The sequence below is a fragment of the Lemur catta genome, chromosome 2, assembly GCF_020740605.2.
Source record: "Lemur catta isolate mLemCat1 chromosome 2, mLemCat1.pri, whole genome shotgun sequence".
NCBI lineage: Eukaryota > Metazoa > Chordata > Mammalia > Primates > Lemuridae > Lemur > Lemur catta.
The window spans coordinates 23,924,621-23,950,711 of NC_059129.1; the positions used below are offsets into that span (position 1 = coordinate 23,924,621).

The 26,091-nt window shown below is 38.6% G+C and overlaps 1 protein-coding gene across 2 annotated transcripts in view; it reads left to right on the plus strand.

Moving 5' to 3' along the window:
- The window catches only part of LMTK2 (lemur tyrosine kinase 2), a 93,856-nt gene that overhangs the window by 23,726 nt on the left and 44,039 nt on the right, over positions 1 to 26,091 (plus strand). For both annotated transcript variants that reach the window (XM_045541317.1, XM_045541318.1), the window contains exons 3-6: positions 2,701 to 2,845; positions 11,625 to 11,698; positions 16,223 to 16,341; positions 20,457 to 20,544. In XM_045541317.1, coding sequence (XP_045397273.1) covers positions 2,701 to 2,845; positions 11,625 to 11,698; positions 16,223 to 16,341; positions 20,457 to 20,544 — 426 coding nt within the window. The remainder of the gene's footprint in view (positions 1 to 2,700; positions 2,846 to 11,624; positions 11,699 to 16,222; positions 16,342 to 20,456; positions 20,545 to 26,091) is intronic.

Genomic DNA, 26,091 nt, shown 5'->3' on the forward strand with positions numbered 1-26,091 from the left:
AAAGTAGGCAGTTTGGTTTTGGCCCATGGCTGTAGTTTGCTGACCCTGCCTTAGGACATCATTGACAGTGACTACTTGTCTGTGGTGAGTTTAAGTTTTTGTTAAGTGAGGAATAAAGCAAGATGATTGAATTCACTTGCCACAGACCTATGAGAAAGAGCAGGCTGGTTTTGTGTTGTTGTTTTCTTTTTTTTCCAAACTTTTCTAGGCTGGCGAATTTGTGGTTATTAATATTACTGAGACAAAAGGATCCCCCAATGTGTTTGTGTATGAGGAAGAACATGGAAACCTCCACTTCCCTAAAGGGGAGAAGAATGTTGCCTATTGTAAAATCCTGGCCTGGGGATAGGAGAGAAGGGCTGGCGGTGTAGCAGCTGTGAGTGGAATCTACCAGTAAACCAGCCGGGAAATCCTGTGCTAGAACTTGCTCTTTGCCTGCTGGCATGTATTAGGGCTCAGTAATTACTTGTTAAGGAGGAACACATGGAAAAAAAAAAAAAAAAAGAAGGAATGCATGCATGCAGAGAAAATGGTCCTGTAACTAGACCTGGCCCAGGAGTCCCGAGGGCCACTGGTTCAAATTGGGAAAAAAAGAAAGTTGTCTCCTAGCTAAAACCTTCACGGGGACCTGATTTCTAGAGCCTCATACTTGTTTTTATAGTGTGTTCTCTTTACCTTGAGTGTGGTGGCAGCTCTGAGGAGACAGGAGATGGGCTGTTCTCACAGCTCAGCACACAGAAGGCTGAGGACAGAGGAAGGCGGTAGGAAAAGTCTCACTAACATATGTCTTTTTCTTTAGAAGATTTTGCCTGAAACCTGTAGGGCTTTATTCACAGCATCAGCGCCTAGGCCTTAGAATCTGTACAGGTACTTCTGCGGGAACTTAATGACTGCACTACAGGGTCACAGTTGTAGGTAGACTGGCTGTGTCCCCTGACTATCGGTCTTGCTGAGGGACTTTGCACAGAAACCTGGCCATTTCGGGACAAAGATGAAGTCTGATCAGTGTTGTTGATACTGAAATCCAGTCTCTAGCTCACATTTCATGATACCTCATTCTTGCCTTAGATTGTTCTAACCCTTTTGAATCTCAGTATCAAATGAGGGAGTTTATTATGATGCAGATTCAAGGCAGGACGTAGGAATCTGTATTGTTGTCAGGCTTCCTCAGGTGATTCTGATGCAGGGGACATGATGTGTTACAGGACCCTCTCCAGCTCTAGAATCTATATGACTAAATAAGAGTTTTACCATCTGTGATTTGTTGGTTTCCTTTTAGACTTAGAGCTATGCAATTTCAGAGTTCATGGTCCTGTGGGCGTCATTTTATAGACCAGGAAGCTACAGTCTGCTGAAGTAAGCGACTTGCCCAAGTTCATCGAGGTAGCCGCTGGGATAACTTTAAAAGTGACCCAGTCTTATCTTATTTTTCTTATTATTATACTCTATTACCTGTCCGAGTCTTTAAAATCATCTACTGGTATACCTAATGGTATGTCATGCTGCTGCCAAGTTTTGAGTACATTATTTTTAAGATAGGAGTGATAGAGAAAGTCTTTTTAATGAGAGAACCTTTAGGAATGTCCAAAAAGGAAAATCAAAGAATTTTTTCAGCTCAGAAGTAAAGTTACAGTACCTTATTTTTCCTGCTCCCTGCCCCCTTGATACAAATAGCCATAATGTCCTTTAATGCATTTGAGAACATATGTGAGAATAATGTCTTCTCACATGCATATGTAAACATAAATGTTAGAGAAATCTACTTTCATAACTTTCAGTTTCTTCCTTGTATCGAGTGGGGGCTAAGGGAAGGTGGTAGAAAAGAAAAATGAAAGGAAGGATATTCATAGAGGAATGGAAATTGGTCTTGTTCACTGATCTGTTCCCAGCTTCTGTTATGGTGCCTGGAGGGATAAATACTTGTTCATTATCCGAATGAATGACTTGATAATTGGCTGTATCTATGGTAAATTAACATGGACATCAAGGTACACCCAACTCACTAGAGTGATGAAAGGATGAGTTGGAATAACTTTCTGCGGCACAGTCATTTAAAAGTTTTCCACAGCCTTATTGGTATGTCCACACTTTTAAAGTTGTCATCTTTAGAAAACCAGACATTATTGTATGCTAATTCCACTTACGTGCTACATGGTTTTACCACTGACCTCTGTGGGTCAGACCCTGATGATTTTTCTACCCAGTTTCGTAATGTTTTCATTGTTACTCTTTCTAGAGAAATAGGGCTCTCTTAAAAATATCTTTTGAGTCTTTTAACTGTCTTTATTTTGGTAGAAATCACATTGCAATTGGAAATACATACACAGTTTAAAAACAAAATGAATTTGTTTTGATTGAATATGCAAAGAGATTTGTGAAACTGAATAATTTTAAGAATTGCTTAAACTGTAGTAAAGTAAACTTTTCAGCTTAGAAGAGTATTTCCATGTTAACTTCCTTGGTTATTTTAGAAAATTTTGTACTTCAAGCCATCAGTTTTAAAAGTTACATAAAATGTATGTAATTTATTTTCAAATCTTATTTATTGTGCTGTTTGGAGTTGGAGAACATTACATATGCCTTTTTCTTGTTCATGTACAAATTGGAATAAAAAAACTACGGCAAATTCTAAATGAGTGAATGTGTCTCTATCTTAAGTGTTAGCCAGTGGTTTTTAATACTTACTCTCTTTTAATTTAGGAATTTGAAGATAATTTTGATGATGAGATAGATTTCACACCACCAGCAGAAGATACTCCCTCTGTCCAATCTCCAGCAGAGGTCTTCACACTTTCAGTACCAAATATTTCACTACCAGCTCCATCACAATTCCAGCCTTCTGTAGGTAAGACCTTCCATGCTAATGTCATATTTCCATGAATTGTTCTGAGAAGTGAGAATGGGAACCTTGCTATCATAGAATATTGGCCTGTCCATCCCCTCCTTTGCTTGGTTCTCTTCCCTCTGCTCCTGGTGAAGCTGGATTCTAGTGGTCAGGCCCATTGTATTCCTGCAAAAGCTGAGTCTTTTCCTTTCTGGACCATAGGCCTGGTATAAGAATAAAACTGGTCGTCTTGATTCATTGAAATTGAGTACTTGGACACAGAGCTCCTGGGCTCTGTTTTGGTAGCTGGTTTCTTTACTGGTTCTGGATCCTGCTAGTCGTGCTGAGTAGCACAGTGCTATCTTCTTACTGGGATGTCCTCCATTTGGGGAGGGAGGGATAGGTTAATCAGATTTACTTTTCATAAGCTTCTTAAGATAGGTTTGATTAGGTATTGATTTCTTGTTCAAAATAAAATATTACTTGTGGTTCAAGAAATAGGGTTTTCTAATCTAAGACTAATACAAGGTGGTTGTTTAAGTCTGTAGGTGCTAGGACTGCCTTTTGTGGTCCTACATGCACTGCGGGCTATGTTTAGGGCAGAATAAACCCAAGAGATGATTATATCACTGTAGGTATGCATGACTACAAGAAAAAGTCAGATGAAATATGACACAGCTGGTGCATTTCATTTAAATATTTGTAATTAAGGTGTATTTTGCTTAATCTCTCGGACAGCTTCTCTCCTCAGTAGGAGGATGGCTGCTAGCAATTCCAGGTCCATATCCTTGTAGTTTTACAAACAGAGAGGAAAAGGAGCTTCTGTCTCCTTGGACCAGAAAGAAAAGCCTTGGAGAGGCATTCTGGTTGGTCTCACCAAATCATGTGATATGGAGCCATCATGGTAGGTACGAAGGTAGGAACAGATAAGAGCCTGACAGCTTCTCTTCAAGATCTACTGGAGATGGACAGGAACACAGTCAAATGTGGGCGGGAGAGAAATTCTAGGAATCTGGGCAGCCATCCTAATTTTGTTTATACATATCCCCCCCTTTCTGTTTTACTGAAGCCCTCTGTTTTAAAATCCCTCTTAATAGGAAGAAATCATTTTAAATTTCTCTGCATAGAATACTTACAGAATGTTTTTTATCATCTTGGGATGTAAGAGGCCTTTCCAAGCAAAGCACCAAATTAGAAGCCATAAAAGAAAATATTGCCACATCTGATTTATAAAATGAAATATTGTATATGGAAAAAGACACTATACACAAATTTGTATATAGTAGCAAAAATATTTATGAAGTACAGACAGGATTTAAAATGGTTATGTATAAGAGTACAAACAATTATGTAAGAAAAAGAATAACAGATCACTAGAAAAAATAAGCTGAGGACGTGAAAGAAGAAACTCACGGAGAGAAATCAAATGGCCAATAAACGTAAGAACCTCATTATTAATTAAACAAATGTGGGCCGGGTGCGGTAGCTCATATACCCAGCACTTCAGGAGACTGAGGTGGGAGGATTGTTTGAGGCCAGGAGTTCAAGACCAGCCTGGTCAATATAGCTAGACCCCATCTCTATTTAAAAAAATGTTAATTAAAGAAATGCATACTAAGTAAGCTGATAACAGACAAAGATGAAGAGAAACAGCACTAGGTAGTGACTGGTGGGTGTTTGTAGAGGGAACCTGTACTGGCTCTTAGTATAGCTATGAGCTGATGAAGACATTCTTTCTGGAGGGGCAGCCTGACAGTATGTGTCATAATGTGAAATCTGTTTACTCTTGATCTAGCAATTCCACTTTTAGTCATTTATCTTCAGGAACTAATTGGTTAAATATACAAATGTATATGTAAAAGGAATTTACCGCAGCTTTGTTGAGCAGTGTAAAACCGAACCAGATTAAATGTCTGTCAATATGTGATTTGTTAAATTACAGTAAATCCATAAAGTGGAGTATTATGTGTTCCTATGAAAAGATGAAGGTGAATTGTATTTGACTATGAAAGATATTTGTGGTATGTTACGTGAGAAAGGTATGCCACATATTCAGGAGCCTAGAAAGAAAATTCTACCAGTTTTTTTCTTTTTTCTCTTTTTAAAATGTATTTTATTTTTTTTTGAATAAATAACATAGTCACTTAGTTCAAAAACCAAAACATAAAGTATATATAATGAAACGTCTCCCTCTAATATGTGAATCTGACCTCATTTTCCACCTCTACCCTCCTTAGGTAACAACTCCTCTTCTTGGTTCTTGGTTTCTTGTACATCTTTCTAGAGTTTGTTGATACAAATATCCCTACCTTTTTAAAATTTAATTTTTTAATTTTTAAAAGATTTATTTTTGTAGAGCAGTTTTAGGTTCACAGCAAAATTGAGAGGAAGGTACAGAGATAGCTACATACCCCCTGCCCACATATATGCATAGGCCCTCCCACTTTTTGACTCAGAGGTGTCATGGTAAATACATTAGTCTGTATCTTGCTTTTTTCACTTATCAGTATACCTCAGAGATCTTTCCATATCAATAAAAAGAACCTATTTATTCTTGCTTATAGGTTCATACTATGTATATTGTATGGATTTAGCACAATTTATTTAAGCAGTCTCTTGTTGAATATTTGCGTTGTTTCTAATCTTATGCTAGTACAAATGAAGCTTGTGTTTGTTTTGGACATTGTTGTTGTGCTTATATATTTGTAGAATAAATTTTTAAAACTGGGTCAAAGAGTGGATGTATGTGTTTATAATTTTGATGGTTATTGTTGGCTTACCCTTCACAGAAGTTGTGCCAATTTATATTCCTGTCAGTTGGGTATTAAATGGCATATGCTATTGCTTTTGAAGCTAAACTGGTATCAATTCAAATTAGATTGTTATAAGTTTAGGACCCTAGCCGTAATTGCCATGGTAGACACTAAAAATATACAGAAAAGGAAATGAAGAGGGAATCAAAATGATACACTAAAAAAAAAAAATCAATCACACATACACAAAGAAGGATGTTTTTGATGCACAAAGTTCCTAATTTTAATATAGCCAACTTAACAGTCTAAGAGTTTGAAATTTAAGTCAAAATTTTTTAGAGTGAAAACATTTTGTCTTAAGAAATCCTTCCTCATTCTATGATCAAAATAACCTCTCTTTTTTTTTTAATGTTTTAAGATTTTGCTTTGACATTTAAATCTATAACTCATCTTGAGTTGATTTTTGAGTATGAGGAAATTCAAGTTGTTTTCCTTTGTAAATTGATATATTTTTTCAGCTTCATTCATTCATTGGTCTTTCCTTTTCTTGCTGCTTCTGTGTGTATGCGTGGGGCTGTTTTAGGCTTTCTTTTCTCTTTCATTAGTTGATTTGTCTGTTTTTTGTCCCAGCACCACTCTCTTAATTATAACATGAATTACAGATTGTTTTTGCATTCTGTATACTCTCTTTCACTCCCTAAGTGTCCTTTGAAACATAAGTTTTTAATTTTGATGAAGTCCAGTTTATCTGTTCTTTTGTTGCTTGTGCTTTTGGTGTCATATTTAAGAAACTATCACCAAATCCAAAATCATAAAGATTTGCCTGTATGTTTTCTTCTATGAGTTTTATAATTTTAAGTCTTAAATTTAGCTCTTTGACCCATTTTGAGTTAATTTTTTAATATGATTTGAGTTAAAGGCCCACCTTAATGCTTTTACATGTGCTTATCCAGTTGTCTCAGTGACAGTGTTTGAAGAGACTGTTCTTTCCCCATTGACTTGTCTTGGCACCCCTTTTGAAAATCAGTTTACTGTATTTGTTTGAGTGTTTTTCTGGACTCTCAGTTGTATTCCATTTATCTATATGTCTGTCTTTATGCTAGTACCACACTGTTTTGATTACTGTAGCTTCTGTTTTGTACTGAGTTTTGAATCAAGATGTGTGAGTCTTCTGACTTTTGCTTTTTCAAGATTCTTTTGGCTATTTGGGATCCTTTACAATTCCATGTGAATTTGAGGATCAGTTTTTCTATTTCTGCAAAATAGGCCTTTGGGATTTTGATAGGTTTTTTTTTTTTTTTACATACCATTTTGATTTTCTCATTCTCTTTTGATGATATTCTTAAGATATTTTCTTAGTGATTACCATTAAGTTTACAATTAACATCCTAAATTGATCTCAGTTGAGTTTGAATTGATATCAGCTTAACTTTAATGGCATGCAAAAACTTTGCTCTTATATGGCTCAGTCCTTTCCCTTTAAGTTGTCACAAATTACATCTTTATATATTTTGTGCCCATTAATGTAGATTTATAATTTTTTATGTGTTTGTCTTTTAAATCATGACAATAAAAAGAGGAGCTATATACCAATAATACAATAATATTGGTTTTTATATTTACCTATGTAGTTACCTTTACTGGAGATCTTCATTTCTTCAGATGGCTTCAAGTTACTGTTTAGTGTCCTTTATTTCTGTGCTTTTATTTTCGCCTTTAACATTTGTTGTAGGGCAAGTATACTGCTACTGGCAGCATACTCTCTAAACATTTGTTTATCTCAGAATATCTTGATTTCACCTTCATTTTTGAAAGATAATTTTGCCAGATATAGAATTCCTGGTTCCCAGAAATTTTCTTTCAGTGCTTTATATATATCTCACTGCCTTCTGGCCTCCATGGTTTCTGATGAGTAATTGGCTGTTAATTTTATTGAGGATCACTTGTATGTGATGAGTTGCTTTTAAGATTCTGTATCTTTGGTTTTCTATAGTTTGATTATAATGTGTCTGAGTGTGGATGGATCTCTTTGAGTTTATCCTACTTAGAGATTTTTGAGCTTTCTGGATGTGTAGATTCATGTCTTTTAACAGATTTGGAGCATTTTCTACCTTTATGTCTTCAAATATTTTTTCTGTGTCTTTTTCTCTTTCTGGAGCTCCTATTATGTGTATATTGGTTCATTTGATGGTGTCCCACAGCTTCCTTAGGCTCTCTTCATTTTTCTTCATTCTTTTTCCTTTCTACTTCTCAGACTGGATAATTTCATTTAACTTATCTTCAAGTTCATTGAATGTGTCTGCTTAAGTTTTTTTTTGAACCTCTCTAGTGAATTTTTCATTTCACTTACTGTACTTTTCAGCTCCAGAATTCTGTTTCTTTTTATAATTCCTATCTCTTTATTGATTTTCTCTATTTGGTAGGACATCATTCTCCTGGTTTCCTTTAATTCTTTGTCCATGTTTTTTCCTTTAGCTCTTGGAACATAATTTAAGAGAGTTGACTTAAGGTCTCGTCTAATAAATCCAATGTCTGTTTTCTCAGAGATGGTTTCTGTTCATTCCTTTTTTACCTGTGAATGGGCTATACTTTATTGTTTGTTTGCATGCTTCATAATTTTTTTGTTGAAAACTGACATTTTGAATAATATTTACAAAAAAGAAGTCATAGAAAAGAAAGAAAAATACTCTCTAGGCCTTTACAGATTGGCCCTGTGTGTTAGGACACTCCTTCATCACTTAGACAGGCTGTTTACAACTCTGCCTTAACCTTTACTTCCTGAGCCTAAAGACTAGCCAGAGGTGAAAGCTTATGTTCTTCTCAAGTCTTTCTGAGCACATACCCTTGCCTGAGCATGCACATGGGTATCCAGGTTCCCCCCACACATAGTAGTGTTTCAAAGTCCCTTTTCTCCCCCAAAATCTCACTCCCCAGCTTTTCTGCCAAAGCTTTTAGCATATGTATTGTTTGCCTCAACTGTTACTTTTTGCCCCAGGCAGCAGCGGCTTGTTCATTTGACTTTTGTTGTTTTCAAGGAACATGTGACCACTGTGTCCTGATAGAGTTTTTTTTTTTTTTTTTTTTTGAGACAGAGTGTCACTTTGTTGCCCTGGCTAGAGTGAGTGCCATGGCGTCAGCCTAGCTCACAGCAACCTCAAACTCCTGGACTTAAGCGATCCTACTGCCTCAGCCTCCTGAGTAGCTGGGACTACAGGCATGCGCCACCATGCCCGGCTAATTTTTTCTATATATATTTTAGTTGTCCAGCTAATTTCTTTCTATTTTTAGTAGAGACGGGGTCTCGCTCTTGCTCAGGCTGGTCTAGAACTCCTGACCTCAAGTGATCCACCCGCCTCGGCCTCCCAGAGTGCTAGGATTACAAGCGTGAGCCACCGCGCCCGGCCCTGATAGAGTTTTGAGTTAGGTGAAACAAAGAGAAGCCACTGTGGCAGTCCTTCAGTGCTGTGATCCCCAACCTCCAGGCTGTGGATGGGTACGGGTCCGCGGCCTGTTAGGAACTGGCTGCACAGTAAGAGGTGACTGGTGGGTGAGCTAGTGAAGCTTCACTGTATTTACAGCCACTCCCCATTGCTCGCATTGCTGCCTGAGCTCTGCCTCCTGTCAGATCATCAGCAGCATTAGATTCGCATAGGAGCGTGGACCCTACTATAAACTGTGCACAAGAGGAATCTAGGTTGCACGCTCCTTATGAGAATTTGTTGGAAACCATCTCCCCCACCCCACACTTGGTATGTGGAAAAATTGTCCTCCATGAAACCTGTCCCTGATGCCAAAAAGGTTGGAGACCACTGCTTCAGGGAAACCCTAGTCAGGTCAAAACAAACACAGTTATTTGGGAATAAGGTCCACTTTGTTCCCTCTCAAACTGGTACTCACACTGGGAACACAAGCCATCTTAGACTGCTGCTGCACTGGGGTAGTGGGAGTGGGCTTAGGGTAAGTGAAAGCCACAACTTCAACCCTGTTCCAGTGAACTCTCTCCTGGTTCACTTTGGTTACTGTAAACCTTTGACTATCTTCCAGAGTTCTGATAAGGTTGATATTGATAGTTTTTTTTTTTTTTTTTTTTTTTTGAAACAGAGTCTCACTTTGTTGCCCGGGCTAGAGTGAGTGCCGTGGCATCAGCCTAGCTCACAGCAACCTCAGACTCCTGGGCTTAAGCGATCCTACTGCCTCAGCCTCCCGAGTAGCTGGGACTACAGGCATGAGCCACCATGCCCGGCTAATTTTTTTGTATATATATTTTTAGTTGGCCAGATAATTTCTTTCTATTTTTTTTTAGTAGAGACGGGGTCTCACTCTTGCTCAGGCTGGTCTCGAACTCCTGACCTCGAGCGATCCACCCGCCTCGGCCTCCCAGAGCTAGGATTACAGGCGTGAGCCACCGCGCCCGGCCGATATTGATAGTTTTTGAAATGATTTTTAGTGTTTCTAGGTAGGGACAGCCCCCAGAGATCCTTACTTCACCGTTTCCGCTGATGTCACCTCTTCTGTGGTCAATTCATTTGATAGAGGTGCAATTACATGGTGCTGGAACAAATGGATATTCATAGGCAAACAAATGAACCTTGATCCATACCTTGTACTATATGTAAAAATTAACTCAAAAGGCATCATAAGCCTAAATGTAAAGCTTGTAGAAGAAAATCTTTGTGATCTTAAGTTAGGCAAAGATTTATTAGATATGACACCAAAAGTATCATTCACAAAAGGAAATATTGATAAATTAGACTTTATCAAAATTAAAAACATCTGCATTTTGAAAGACACTGTTAAGAGAATGAAAAGTCAAGCCATGGACTGGGAGAAAATATTTGCAACTTTCAAAACTCAACAGTAAGAAAACAACCCAATAAAAATGAGGCAAAGATTTGCATAGATATGTCACCTCAGAAGATATATAGATGGCAAATAAGCAAGTGAAAAGGCACTCAATATCATGAATCATTAGGGACCTGAAAATTAAAACTAAAATAAGCTTGTATACCTTTTACAATGGCTAAAATGGAAAAGATTGACTATACCAAGTGATGGCAAAGATTTGGAGCAACTGGAACTCTCATGTTCTGAGAAGCAATTGGTAGCTTCTTAAAAAGTTAAATGTACACCTACCATATGATCTAGCCATTTCATCCCTTGGTATTTATCCAAGAGAAATGAAAGCATATGTCCATACAAAGACTTGTAAACATATGTTTATAGCAACTTGATTTGTGATAGCCCCAACCTGTAAACAACATAAATACCCATCAACCTGTGGATAACTAAACGAACTCTGGTATATCCATTCAGTGGAAAACTCTTCAGTGATAAAAAAGGATGGACTCTTGGTATACACAAAAACTTGATTGAATCTTAAAATAATTGATATAAGCCAAATCATTAAAGAATACATGCCATATGATTCCAGGTGCATAAAATTTTAGAAAATGCGAATTATAGTGCAAATGAATGTTTGTTTAGAGGTGGGCACAGGAAGGAGGGATTACTGAGGGGTGTGAGAAAACTTCTGGGGGTGATAGAGATGTTCAACATTTTATTTTGGTGGTGGTTTTACAGGTACATACATATATCAAAATGTGTCGAATTGTACACTTTAAATATGTGCATTTTATTATACATCCATTATACTTCAGTAAAGCTGTTCCTAAGACATTAAGGGAGAATAGTTTAGGAGGGCTAATCCTGTATCCAGGTGAGCTGTTAAAGAGAGATCATAAAAATAAGAACTAAGTAAAGGCTGTCTTAGTGGTGAGTGGTGGTTACGTTAGAGTAGTTGGGCCAGAACGAAACAGTACAAGGTATTAAAGGATCATGGTAGGATACTCATTAAAAAAATACGGTCAGTTTTAAAACCTGCAATTGTTTTGGCATTGTTAATTTGAAAGAGATGTTTTATGTGTCTATTTCTACCTTTATTGGCACAAGTGATAAATTTGTTAGTGTTTGTACTTTATAGGTTATGTATTTAATATTTATTTTAGTTAGAAACTTTTATTTAATTTTTAATATTCTTTTCTCTACAGAAGGGTTGAAGTCTCAAGTTGCCCGCCACAGTCTAAACTACATACAGGAAATTGGAAATGGCTGGTTTGGAAAGGTAAAATGTTCTTCACTTTGATTTTTTTTTTTGCCTCCTAATTTTACTGTTTAGAATTTAAAGCTAATTAAGAACTGTACCGTGAGACAATTCATGTTCTCTGTAGATGCTGTAGTACTAATTGAGTTTCCCCATAGTGAGCCTCAACATTCCTGGGTATGTAACTTTTTCCAAGAAGGTTGTCTTGGTTCATTCAGGCTCCTGTTAACAAAGTACCATAAGCTGGTTGGCTTAGAAACAACAGGAATTGTTTCTCACAGTTCTGGAGTCTGTGAAGCCCCACATCAAGGTGCCAGTAGATTCACTGTCTGGTGAAAGACCTGCTTTCTGTTTCCTAGATGCCACTTTCTTGCTATGTCCTCAGATGGTGGAATGGGAAAGGCAGCTCTCTGGAGCCTCTTTTATAAGTACACTAATTGCATTCCTCCCTAAGGACCACCTTCTTACCACGACATTGGTTAGGCCCCCACACCATGGCTCCATGCTCTGGTCTCACAGTAAGACTGGGACTCACCAGGACATTGGTGGTTAGGTTTGAACATATGAATTTTGGGGGAACACAAACATTCAGATCATAGCAAAAGTCTTTTTTTTTTTTTTTTTTTAAATATATTAGAGACTTTTTGGTCATTGTTTAGAGACAGGATCTTGCTCTGTCACTTAAGGCAGTTCTCCTGCCTCAGCTTCCTGAGTAGGTAGGACTACAGGTGCATGCCACCATACCCGGCTGATAGCGACTTTTCTAATTGTTGGCATAAGAACAGTTAAGAAGGGAAAAGAGACCAGAACTTTAGCAGCTTTTTGTCCTCCTCAAGTTAAATGATTTGCTTTTTACTTCTTCTCCTTTTTCTCTCCTTCCCCTCTTCTTTTTCCCTTCCCTTTATAGTACTGAAACCAGTTTAGCACTGTAAACATATAGTCTTAATATAATGACCACGGTGAAGAGCTACCTCTGTTTCTCATAGCCTGTCAAGTGGCCTGTAGTAACAGTGCTTTGTTGACCTTTTTCCCATAGAGTGTTCAGAAGGAATAATCTTACACGTCTTCCCACATGTAGCAGTCATTCTCTATAATAGGTTCCTAATTGAGGGGTGATTGCATCATCAACAGGGGGCCTAAGATGGCAGGATATATTTGCTCTGTCATCATTCATCCGATGCTGCTGCTGCTTCTGTTCAGATCTGTCTGTTGGTTCTGTATCTTTAATGTTTTCCAACCTTTATTAGTTACCAAATGTGAGCTGTTTAGGAAAACCTTTACATCCTAGGCATTGTTCTCAGGGTAGCGGTAGGATGTAGAGGACTGCAGGGAGTGCAGCAGCAAACCCAGTAGACTCCCCGATTCACAAGGCTTAAATCCCTAGCTGGGAGAGTTGGACAGTAAATAATCCGTTGCAGGAGGTGGGCTCAGAGAGGTATAGGGGAGCCAGATGATGCAGATATTGTATGCACTAGAGGCAGACTGTTACTCAGAGTGAAATGAGGAAGTACTCTGTTGGTTGAGAGATGAGTGACACGATTGTGTTACCTTTAAAAGGCTCTCTCTGGCAGTTGTAGGGGGAAAGGTGAAATCAGGAGGTTGGTGAGAGGGCTGCTGCAGTCATCCAGGGAGAGATCCAGACGGGCTTGAACCTGGGTGGTAGCAGTGGGGGTGGTGAGAAGTTGGGGGGACCCAAGATAGACGTTCAAATGAGAGAATGCAGGACTTCGTGTGGATTAGATGTGGAATCTAGAGGAAGGGAATAGTCAAGGATGGCTGTTGATGGCCTGAGTAAATGGAAGAATGGAGTTGCTGTCAACTGAAATGCAAAGAAGGCTACAAGAGAAGCAGGTTTGGAGGAGGAAGTCAGGAGTTCACTTTCGGCTATATTAGGTGTGAGTGGCTGTCAGACATTTAAGTGGGGCTACCAAGTAGGCAACTGGAAATGCAAATCCAGAGTTAAAGAGAGAGGTTCCAGGCCACGGAGTATACAGCTGGTGTTTAGAGCCATGAGACTAGAGGAAATCAGAGTTTCAAGATGGAGAAGACAGGGAGTATAAGGACTCGTCCCGGAGGCTCTGCACAGGGACAGGTCAGTGCAGTCAGGGAGAGCCAGTGGGCAGGGAGACGTGCAGGAGAGAGGTGTGTTCTGAAAGTCGGGTGAAGAAGGAATTCCAAGCAGATTAATTGTAAATGCTGCGGCTTAGGAATTGAATAAGATGAAGACTGGGAGAATTAGGATTCAGCCACGTTGAGTTCCTTGGTGCCCTTGAAGGAAGCTGTATAGGGGAATGGTGATGGCACATCTTTGTGTAGAATGGCTTCAAGAGAGGAAGAGGAGACAGTGCATTTAGACAACTCTCTTGAGGAGTTTTACTCTAAAGGGAAGCAGAGGTGACAGACAGAGACAGGAGGATCCCTTGAGGCCAGGAGTTTGAGGCCAGCCTGGGCAAAATAGCAAGAACCCATCTCTACGAAAAATTAGCTGGATGTGGTGGTGTGCCCCTGTAGTCTTAGCTGCTTGGGACGCTAAGGCAGGAGGATTGGTTGAGCCCAGGAGTTCAAGGTTACAGTGAGCTGTGATCACATCACTCCACTCCAACCTGGGTGACAGAGTCAGACTCTATCTCAAAAAAACCGAACAAATGAAAAAGAGAAGCAGAGAAATGGAATAATAGCTGTTTGGGAACCTCTGCAGGGCCAAGGAAAGGTTTTTTGATGTGCGTTTTTTTTTTTTTTACAGGATGGGAAGCTCTTTCAACATGTTCCTATGTAGAGGGGGAAGCACTGACAATGCAGGAGACAGGGGTAATTGCAGGAACAAAGTCCTTAGTGCGCAAGGGGATGATGGGTCAGTAGTGCAGCTAGAGGACTTGGTCTGAGGAGCAAAGGCAGCGTCTCTTGAAATGGCAGCAAAAGCAAAGGATGTGGGATACAGGAGCAGGTGGATTTGATGGAAGTTCCCTTCTGATTGTTCTTCAGTGAATAGGAGGCCAGTTCCTCACTTGAAAGGGAGGAGTAAAAAGATGTGTTAGAAGTTTGAACCAGAGAAGGTGTGAGAGAGTCATCTGGGAAAGTTTATCAGCTAGGGAAATGGGGAGTGGTGAGAGCTGAGGGCCCTCACCAATTGAAAGTGAGACTAGTCATTGTGGTTGTCTGGTCTCTTTTGTGTGTGTGTGCGCGTGCTTCTTTACAGGCTGGTAGTTGAATTGAACCAGCACTGGGTTTGGCTGGACTGATGTGCCTCAGAGAGAGGGTAGGGAGGGAGCAGGGGTCTAGGATGGTCCAGGAAGGTAGTGAGGACTGGTAGGGGGTTGGTGTGAGAAAATGGTGCTGTGAGTAGATTGGGAGGGCAGATTGGACACTTGTTGGGTTCCAGTGTTGGAGTAAGTGCGCTGGAACTAAAGGGTAGAGAAAGAGAAGTCAGAATTCAATAATAAGATAATTATTAGCTAGGTATAGACCCATGGAATTGGTTGCTGAGATTGTAGAGATGATTGGAAGGAAATAAAAGAGCTAAGAGGTAAGGGTGTAGAATGAATTGTCCCTGCAGGTATGGTAGTGATAGAAGGGGACAAGCTGAACCAGGTGGTGACAGTTGACTGTGGTTACTCTTTCCCTTTTCAAAAACTGATAGCTTATGATTGCTGTTCTTGTCATGTGTGTAGCTGGTTATTTGAAACAAAGAAGATGATTAATTATCAGAATTTCTTGTCCTCTTCATTTTTCTGTCCTTATATTCCTGATAAACACATTGAATTGTGTTCAAGTTCTTACTCTCTACTTTCAAGGCACTGAAATTAATCTATTTTATAGAAATATTTAAAACTATTTTTAAAAGGAAGTCTTTTAGTTTTCATTATTCTCTAAATAAAAACCTTTACTTTATCATCATTTTCATCTTAACTGTTATATTTTAGAATGCCTTGGCATTGTCCTATGTTACATTTAATACTTCCCTTGTAGGTAGTTCATTCTCATCTTGTATTCTATTAATTTCAGTGGACTGTTTTTCCTATGTATTTTGACTGATGTTTTGGTACAAGATAAAGGCCTGGTATTATTGGAATACCATGGATTTTTAAGTTTCAGTATGATTATTTATACATTGGCTGTTTGTCAGTTTATTTTCTCATGTAGCAGACTAACAAAAACTTAGTTGAAGTGTTTTTGAGAACCTTCGAGTTGTGTTTGGATTGAACTTATAAATTGCTCTTCTGTCAAGTCATGTTAATTTCCATGAAGTATAATACTTTTTAAAATAAATCAATAAATCAAATATAAATAAATAAAAAGTATAATGCATTTAAAAATAAATAGAAAAGAAATATATAAAAGTTACAAATATCTGATGAATGGTTTAACATGGCCCTTTTACTGGAGAAAAATATTTGAGTTTTGCAAGCTTTTTGTGAGTTAGTATGTAAAATAATAGAAGGCCATGTACTTGTTGTTTTGTTTTCCTGTATTCCATTACCTGGTAAATGAGACGTACTTCTTTACTGTTTCAATGGAAGTAACACAGAAATTGTTCTTTGGTTTTAGGTCCTCCTTGGAGAGATTTACACAGGCACTAGTGTAGCAAGAGTAATAGTGAAGGAGTTAAAAGCAAGCGCAAGCCCAAAGGAGCAAGATACTTTTTTGAAAAATGGAGAACCTTACTAGTAAGTAAACCTTAACGTGTGCTCTGAAACATAGTATGTGGTCCATGAAAATCAGGTGTTTAAAACTACTTTGGGATTTCCGCCTGCAATGTACATGATTAAATGAGACCCAGAGTCTCATGAGGCCCAAAATGTCCAGGTGTCAATTGAAAATCACTTATTACTTAAGAACCGGGAGAACTCACCTTAAATAAGAAAAGACAACAGACACCAGCCCTGAGATGACAGTGATGTTAGAATTATCTGGCAAGATTTTAAAGCAGCCATCATAAAAATGCTTCTCTGAACAATTGTAGCACACTTGAAACAAGTGAAAAAATACAAAGTGTTAGCAAAGAAATAGAAGACATGAAGAAGACCTAAGTGGAAATTTTAGAACTGAAAAATATGATGACTGAAATGAAAAACTCAATGGATGAGCTCAACAGCAGAATGGAGAGGACAGAGGAAAGAGTAGGTGAAAGTGAAGATAAAACAATAGATATTGCTCAATTTGAACAATAGGGAGAAAACAGACTTGGGAAAAAATGAGTAGAGCCTCAGGGACATGGGAGACTATAACAGAAGATGGAACATTCACATCATAGATGTCTCAGAATGAAAGAAGATAGAGGATGGGGCTGAAAAAGTATTTAAAGAAGTAATGGCTAAACATTTGGAAAAGAAAAAGCCTGCAGATTCAAGAAATCAAGCAAATCCCAAACAGGGTAAACCCAAAGAAATCCACGCTGAGACACATCATAGTCAAACTTCTGAAAACTAAAGACAAGCAAAAAATCTCGAAAGCAGGGAGAGAGAAACAACACCTTACCCATGGGGGGAAAACAATTTGAATGGCAGCGGATGTCTCATCAGAAACCAGGATGCAGAAGGAAATGGCATGTTCTTCAAGTGCTGAAAGAAAAGAACTCTGAAATTCTATTAATATATCCAGGGAAAATATCCTTCAGAAATGAAGGGGATATCAAGACATTTTCAAATAAACTAAGACAATTTATTACCAGCAAACTTACCCTAAAAGAATTACAAAGTTTTCTAAACAGAAAAGAGATGACAAAAGGAATCTTGGTACATTAGGAAGGAAGAAGGAACAACAGAAAGAACAAAAATAAGGCTAAACTTTCTTAAAAGGAAAAAACTGATATATTGTATCATGAAAATTAAAAACTTCTGCTCTGTGAAAACCCCCAGTTAGAGGGCGAAAAGACAAGCTACAGACTGGGAGAAAATACTTGCAAACCACATAGCTGACATAGCATTCATATCTAGGATTTATAAAGAACTCTCAAAACTCAACCAAAAAAAGATTCAGTTAGAAAATTGTCAGAAGACATTAAGGGACATTTCACTGAAGAGCATATATGTATGGATAGCAAATAACCACATGAAAAGATATTGCACATCACTAGCCGCTAAGGTAATTAATTAAGATCACAGTGAGATACCACTGCACACTTATTAGAAAAGCTATAATGAGGCCATGCACAGGGGCTTATGCCTGTATTCCTAGCACTTTGGGGAGGCTGAGGTGGGAGGATCCTTTGGGGCCAGGAATTCGAGACCAGCTTGAGCAGTACAGTGAGACCTCATCTCTAATAAAAAATATAAAAATTAGCTGGGTGTGGTGGTACATGCCTATGGGCCCAGCTACTCAGGAAGCTGAGGCAGGAGGATCACTTGAGCCAAGGGGTTTGAGGTGGCAGTGAGCTATGATGACACCACTGCACTCCAACCTGGGCAACAGAGCAAGACCCTGTCTCCAAAAAAACAAAAAAGTTATAATGAAAAAATTGTGTCAGTAATACCAAATGATAAGGATGTGGAGAAACTAAGTCTCTCACACATTGCTGGTGGAAATGTAAAATGGTAGAGCCCCTCTAGAAAATGGTTTGACAGTTTCTCAAAAAACTAACATATTAATATTTATCATAAATACTAGCATTCTCCAGAGAAACAGAACCAATAGGATGTATATGTACCTATACACATATACAGAGAGAGAGAGAGAGATTTATTTTAAGGAATTGGCGTATGGCAGTTATGGATGCTGGCAAGGCCATGGTCTGCACGGTGGGCCAGCAGGCTGGACAAGAGCCGATGTTACTGCCCAACACTGGAGGCTGTCTGCTGCAGAATTCCTCCTTCCATGAGGGAGGTTAGTGTTTGTTCTCTTTAAGGTCTTCAACTGATGTGTAAGACCCACCCACATTATGGAGGGATCTGCTTCACTGAAAGTCCACCCATTTAAATGATAATCTCATCCCTAAAACACCCTCAGAGAAACATAATAACATTTGACCAAATATCTAGGCACTGTGGCCCATCCAAAGTGACACATAAAATTAAGTATCGCATCATATAACCAGCAGTTGTACTCCTGGGCATTTATTCCAGAAAAATGAAAGCTTATTTCCGTATAAAAACCCTTATATGATTGTTCATAGCAGCTTTATTTGTAATGGCCAAAACCTGGGAAAACTAAACTGTCCTTCAGTAGGTGAATGATTAAACAAACTGTGGTACCTTCATACCATGGAATACTGCTCAGTAATAAAAAGGAATGAACTGTTGTTACACTCAGCAGCTTGGATGACCTCAGGGGGATTGTGTTGAGTGAAAAAATCAATCTCAAAAGGCCGGCCTGGCGCGGTGGCTCAGGCCTATAATCCTAGCACTCTGGGAGGCCGAGGTGGGTGGATCCTTTGAGCTCAGGAGCTCAAGACCAGCCTGAGCAAGAGCAAGACCCTGTCTCTACTAAAAATAGAAAGAAATTAGCTGGACAACTAAAAATATATACAGAAAAAATTAGCCGGGCATGGTGGTGCATGCCTGTAGTCCCAGCTACTCGGGAGGCTGAGGCAGGAGGATTGCTTGAGCCCAGGAGTTTGAGGTTGCTGTTAGCCAGGCTAACACTACGGCACTCTAGTCCGGCCAACAGAGTGAGACTCTGTCTCAAAAAAAATTAAAAAAAAAAAAACAACAAAGTCTCAAAAGGCCACATACTATGTGATTCCATTTATATCATATCTGAGAAGAGACTGATAGAAATGGAAACAGATTAGTGGTTGCCAGGGGTATAAATGGGGTGCCTGGGAGAGAGCTTCGTGGCGATAGAATAGTTCTGCATCTTTGTGGAGGTGGTGGGTGCACGAGTGTGCTAACATGACCCAGAACGCTACACACACTTCATCACAGTGTCAGTTCCCTGGTTGTGGTATTGTACTGTATGTAACTGTGTCAGGTGTAACCAATGGGGAAACTGGGAGAAGGGTATACCAGACCTCTCTTTACTGTTTGTAACTTCCTGTAAATTCATACTTGTTCAAAATAAGAAGTTTCTTAAAAAACTATTTTGGCTGTCTTCTATTTAACTTTATTTTCTTTTTGACAAAATATCTTCCAAAAAGATTTTGCATATACTGTGGGAATTTATGGAAATAGTATATATAAGCTAGATAGCCTGAAGGAGAAACTGAGTTAGTATTTGGCTTGAAGTGCTTATTGAATTTGTATATACAGTTGGCCCTCTGTGGCCATGGATTCAACAAATGGTGGATTGAAAATATTTCGGGGGGAAAAAAACATCAATGAAAAGTAATAAAACAGTAATAAACAATAATACAAATAAGATATAACTATATAGAGTTTACATTGTATTAGGTATTACAAGTAATCTAGAGATGATTTAAAGTATATGGGAGGATGTGTGTAGGTTATATGCAAATATGACCCCATTTTATATCAGAGACTAGGCATCTTTGGATTGAATTTTGGTATCTGCAGGGGTTCCTGGAACCAATCCCCCACAGATAACAAGGGGTAACTGTATAGTTTGCCTTCTTTTAAGTGCTCTCTTAAAATATTATCTCTAAACTTAAATTACTAAGGGTAAAGATTTTTATGTTAGGATCTCTCTTTTGTGAAAATGTTTACCTGATTGGTGTGGAATTATTCAATCACCAGATAACTTAGTTAATATCTGTTAAGTATAATCTTCATGTGATCTTTTCCATTTGTCATATTTAAATCATGAATGTTAAAATTTCGATTACTGTTTGGACAATGTGACTGTCATGCTTCCTGGTGAATAACACTATGACTTTTATTTTTACCAGTATCCTTCAGCATCCAAATATTCTTCAGTGTGTTGGACAGTGTGTAGAAGCAATTCCCTATCTTCTGGTGTTTGAGTTCTGTGACTTGGTAAGTTTTTAGCAGAAATTCAGTTCAAGCATTCAGAAGATTGTACCCAAGTGTTTTTGAGAGATAGAAATGCTGCATGAGGGACTGCTTTCATGTCTGTCCCCCATTTGAAGAACTTATAATGTATGAATTCATTATCTTTGGTAATAGTGTTGATTGACACATGGTGACTTACTATACTACAGTCCATGTGCTAAGCAATTTACTAGCATTACCACATTTAATTATAACAAACCCCGAGTCAGGTACTAATATTTGTCCATACTTTACATATGATTAAGACTTTACATATGATTAAGACATGTGATTAAGACGACGCTGTGTATTAAATATATGGCAGAGTGAGAGCTTGGTCTAGGTGTGCGTGTCCTAAGAGCTTGAGGTCTTAGCTTCAGCTGGGCATTTTGAAACACTTCACCTCAGTGAGAGAGCCCAAGAACCTTTTTACTTAGAGTACTCATGGTCTGTCAATTTTTGAGAATAGTGAATGTATATAACATTTATATTTCTAAAGAATTAGATTTATTTTCTTAAAATTAATGCCCTTATTTCTTGGCATGATATTACTTATTGAGACTTACAGTTCGAAAGATTGTTCTTTGTGTAGTTTTATGAATAATTTTTATGTGAAAAATTTCTGTAAATATCTTTTCCCCTATGGAGAATATTTCATCTTTTTTTTTAAAGCCTATTTTTAGCATGTAATTGTATTTTCCAAAAAGAGTGATAAGATGTTAATTTAATTAACTGGGTTTTAATTGATTTCTTTGCACTGTCTCAGTTTTCAGAACATTAAAACTTCCCTGGCTGTGCACAGAAAAGTGGGAGTACCCCCAAATAAATCCCCAGTTAATTCAGATTACATTTTCAGCTGTTAAAATAGTCATAAACATTGTGAATTTTTTGTTTTAATTTCTAAATGTGATTTGAATGTTTCTCTTATTGGTAGAGGTGATTAAGTTCAAAGAAAAATTAATGCATAAGCTTGATATATTAGCTTTCATTGGATTATGTCATAGTAACCCCCAAAACTCTTTGGTTAGAGTAACAACATAGCTCTTGCCCATCTTACATGTTGGCTTTGGGTCAGCTGTAGATCTTTTCCAGGCTATGTTCATCTTCAGTGTAGGGTCAGTGTTTTTTGTGTCTGTCAGCTGCTGGCAGAAAAAAATGTGTATTCTGGTGTTGTTCCATTCAGTGTTTTTTATGGGGCTTTTGGGTGAAGTATTGAGAGAGTATTGATGTGAGATTGTTCAAATCAGTTTTCTATTTAAAAGAGGCATATTAAAATCTCCCACTCTAGTTACGGATTTTCCTCATAATTCTCATTTTTTTGTTTTATGCATTTTGATACCTTGTGTAAGTGATACAGATTTAGGATTGGTATAACTACCTATAAATTGAAACTTTTATTATTATGAAGAGGCTCTTTTTAAGGTTAAAAGTATTACTAAAGATGAAGTCTGTTTTACTGGTGATGATATAGTGATACGAGCTTTCTTTTGGTGAGAATTTGCCTGGTTTTTCTATGTCCTTTGCCTATTAACAAATAGCTTACTGGTAAAAGTTTTCTTACTCTGGCAATCTTGGTCACTTAAAATGGGGCGTGTAGTCCATTTACATTTATTATGATTAGTGAGATAGTTGAAATTTTATCTACTTATTTGGTATTATTTTCACTGCCTGTTATAAGTTTTCTTTTTTACTTTTTTCCTAGTTTTGAGATGCTTTTTTTTTGTTGTTTCAGTTTTTCCCGACTACTTTACTTTAGATACTTTTCCTGAATTTTGTATATGAGTTACACTAGAAGTTACAACATGCATATTTAACTTAACAAAGTCTAAAATTAATTAAAATTTTAACCTTGCCTCAAAGAAGCTGGGACCTCATAGAGCTCCTCCTCCATGTTAGGGAAACTGGAATTAACCTACTTTCTGGGTTGTCCCCATATTCTCTTCCATTGAGGAGGGTGCTTACTTACTGAACACTTGCTGTAGTAACGCAGCATGCTGCATCCTCGAGATACAGAGACAAAATGTAATCATGCTCTAGGTCTCACAGTTAAGAGAGGAAGCACGTGGTAAGTTATCGAGAAGAGGCATGAGAACTAAGAGGAAGGAGTTCTCACTGTGTTCCTGATAGCGTCATTGCATATTATATTTTGTTTTGATTATCTCAACATGGTCAGTTATAATATTTATGATCCCAGGTTATGATGATATAAAGATAGCTTCCTTTTCATCCAGCTCTATGTGACCAGTATGATAGGTGATTCTGGTGCCAACATAGCATTTAGGAAAACAGATACAACACAAAGATGTGCTCTCATGTGATGAGACAAGTCTGCTTGTCAGAAGTTGACTTTTCTGAGATGTTTAGTGGTGCTTTTTTTGGTCCCTAAGCTCCTTATATTGGTTATAAATAACAACCGAAGTGTGCTCTTTGTGGGTGAAAATAAAAGAAATGTAGCAGGAATCAGCATCTACTTGAAATATCACCTGTTTCTAGGCTAATTGAGGTGGTTTATAAAACTATCTCATATATTTTTACATTTTTATATTGTTTGCACTTCCATATTCATTCCTGAAAGTTTTATTAGACAATATTGTTGGGTTTTTTTCCTGAAATAGTAAAAGACTGGATGCTCAACTTAATGTTTTCTTCTGAAGTTTTTTCTGGGTTCAGGAGACAGGTTTTGTATTAGTGCTGAGTTAAATTTATTTTTTAGTGAAGCTGTCCTTTTGGGGAGTAGTCTATTTTATAAAGAAACATTACACTGTAGCAAAATACACAAATAACTCCTGTACCATTAACATAAATGACCGAGCATTGATAAGATTCCAGCATATTCTTAGTATCTTTGTCATTTTTATGAAAATGTAAGTAATACATATGTTCTTTAACTCAACATTCTTTTTATAAAGTTTTTCCTGGCCAGGTGCGGTGGCTCACGCCTGTAATCCTAACACTCTGGGAGGCTGAGGCGGGTGGATCGCTCGAGGTCAGGAGTTCAAGAGCAGCCTCAGCAAGAGCGAGACCCCATCTCTACTAAAAAAAAATAGAAATTATCTGGCCAACTAAAATATATATAGAAAAAATTAGCTGGGCATTGTGGCGCATGCCTGTAGTCCCAGCTACTCAGGAGGCTGAGGCAGTAGGATCGCTTAAGCCCAGGAGTTTGAGGTTGCTGTGAGCTAGGCTGACGCCATGGCACTCACTCTAGCCAGGGCAACAAAGCGACACTCTGTCTCAAAAAAAAAAAAAAAAAAATTTTTTTTCCTCAACACTTTTAGATCTCAGATTTAAATACATGTTATGCAAGTACTTAGACTAAGTATTCAGAGCATATTAATTTACTGAAGTTTGATGGGCTTTCATACTTTCGGGTGAAGATTATGCATACAACCCTGTAGAATTAACAAATGTGACTTCTTGAAACCCATATTTTATGTGACCCTCCTAAGACACTTGGGGGAATAATGTTCACTCCTGGGGGCTGAACATCTGGAAGAGCTTTGGTCTCCACCAAAAGCTTCGTTGGCAGTGAAGAGCTAACAGCTATTTTTAATTTACATACATCACCCAGTGGTACATTGGTCAGCAATAAATTTTTAAAGCAGTCATTGTCAAAAAATTAAAAATAGAATAATCATGTGATCCAGCAATTCCACTTCTGGGGATATACCCAAAAGAAATGAAATCGGGGTCCCAAGCAGATATTTGCACACCTGTGTTCACATTTTTCACAATACTGAATTATTATCAGCAACATTATTCACAACAGCCAAGAAGTAGAAGCAGTCCAAGTGTCCACCGATAGGTGGGTAAAGAAAATGCCGTGTATCTATACAATGGAATATTATTAAAAGGAAGGAAGTTCTAAGATATGCTACAACATGAATTAACCTTGACATTATGCTAAGTAAAATAAGCCAGTCACAAAAAGACCAATACTGTATAATTCTGCTTATATGTGGGACCTAGAATAGTTAAATTCATAGAGACAGAAAGTAGAATGGTGGATACCTGAGGCTGGCAGGGGTGGGGGCACTGGGAATGCAGAGGTGTTATTTAATGGGTACAAAGTTTCAGTTTTGTAAGATGATCAAGTTCTGGGGGTGAATGGTGGTGATGGTTGTGCAGTGAAGTGAATATGTTTAACACAATGGAACGATGTACTTAGACATGGTTATGATGGCAGATTTAATGTTATGTATTTTTTACCACAATAGAAAAAATATTGATAATTACCTACTACTGTTTAAAGTGCCATGTCAGCTGTTACCTATGTTAGGAGGAGGCTAGTATGACCTTTGGAAGTCTTTGGTCATTACTTGGCATGGCCAGACTCCTGTCAAAGTAATGGCCATTAACCCGGGGGTCCCTCCAACTTGCCCAGTAGTAAGAAGTCTCTTTGGTCATATTTGTCTCCTTGGTCAATTTCATGCTCATTACTTCTGGGCCCGAGTAAACTTCTAAAGGGCAGGTTCTCTAGCAGCAAGGACTGGGGCCCTGGCAGTGTCTTTGATACTGAAGTCCAGCTTCTCTGGGCTCAGTTTGTGCAGAGACTGTGTGGCAGGCACGGTCAGGCAGCACCAGCCCAGTGAGCCAAAGAGGGTGTCCACCTGCACAGACTGACAGATAGCCCTTGGGACACAGCTAAGTTTGCGCTGACACTGAGCCCCACTCCCAGCCTGGATGCCCCAGAACCTGCCCAGATTCCGGCCAGTCTGTGCGGTGGGGGGGGGGGGGGGCGTAATCCAAGGCAGCGCCTGCCCTCTGGCTGTGGTCCAAAGGACAAAGAGGGCAGTGGTCTGGGGTTGGTGATAGGCAACTGTGGCCGCAGTGAAAGGACCAGCTCTCTTTACCTGTGCTTAGTAGGTCAGGAGCGATTGAATGAACAATGGCCTTTTAGTCGTCACTGCTCACTGATCGTGCCAGTGATAACATCTTCCACGTAGAAAGGGAGAGAATATTTTTGCACTGACTTAAGTTATTCCTTTTAAGATGGAATTGCCAGCCTGTTTTTAAGAAACACTTAATCTTGGAATTTTTATGCAAGTAAAGGAAAACTCTTCTGAGTTGGTAGCTGGACTGCAGCCACCCATTTGTAATGCTGCTGATGGTGGCAAAGTTTATGAAGTGAGTTGAGAGATTACCGCCGGGTGTTTTGTATACCTTGTTGCCATAGCAGGTACACAGTGCTCTCACGTGAATGTCAAGGCAATGAGATTGTCTGTTGGTTAAAGATCACTCATTCCACAAAAATGTATTGAGCAGGTATGAAGTGCAAAGAGCTGCTTAGCGTTTTAGGGCACACAGAAGGGAATCAGCCCCTGTCCCTGCCTTGTCTGCCTGCAGAGCCAGCTGGCCTGCCTTCAGGTGTCCATCCTGCCACTTACTTGTTTATCACCTTGGAAAATTCCTTAACCTCTTTAAGCCTCAGTTTAGACATCGGTAAAGTAGGGGTAATACAGCCTACCCCCGGGACTACCTTGACCATTAAATGAGGTGATGAATGAAATGACTGAGCACATAGAAGGTGCT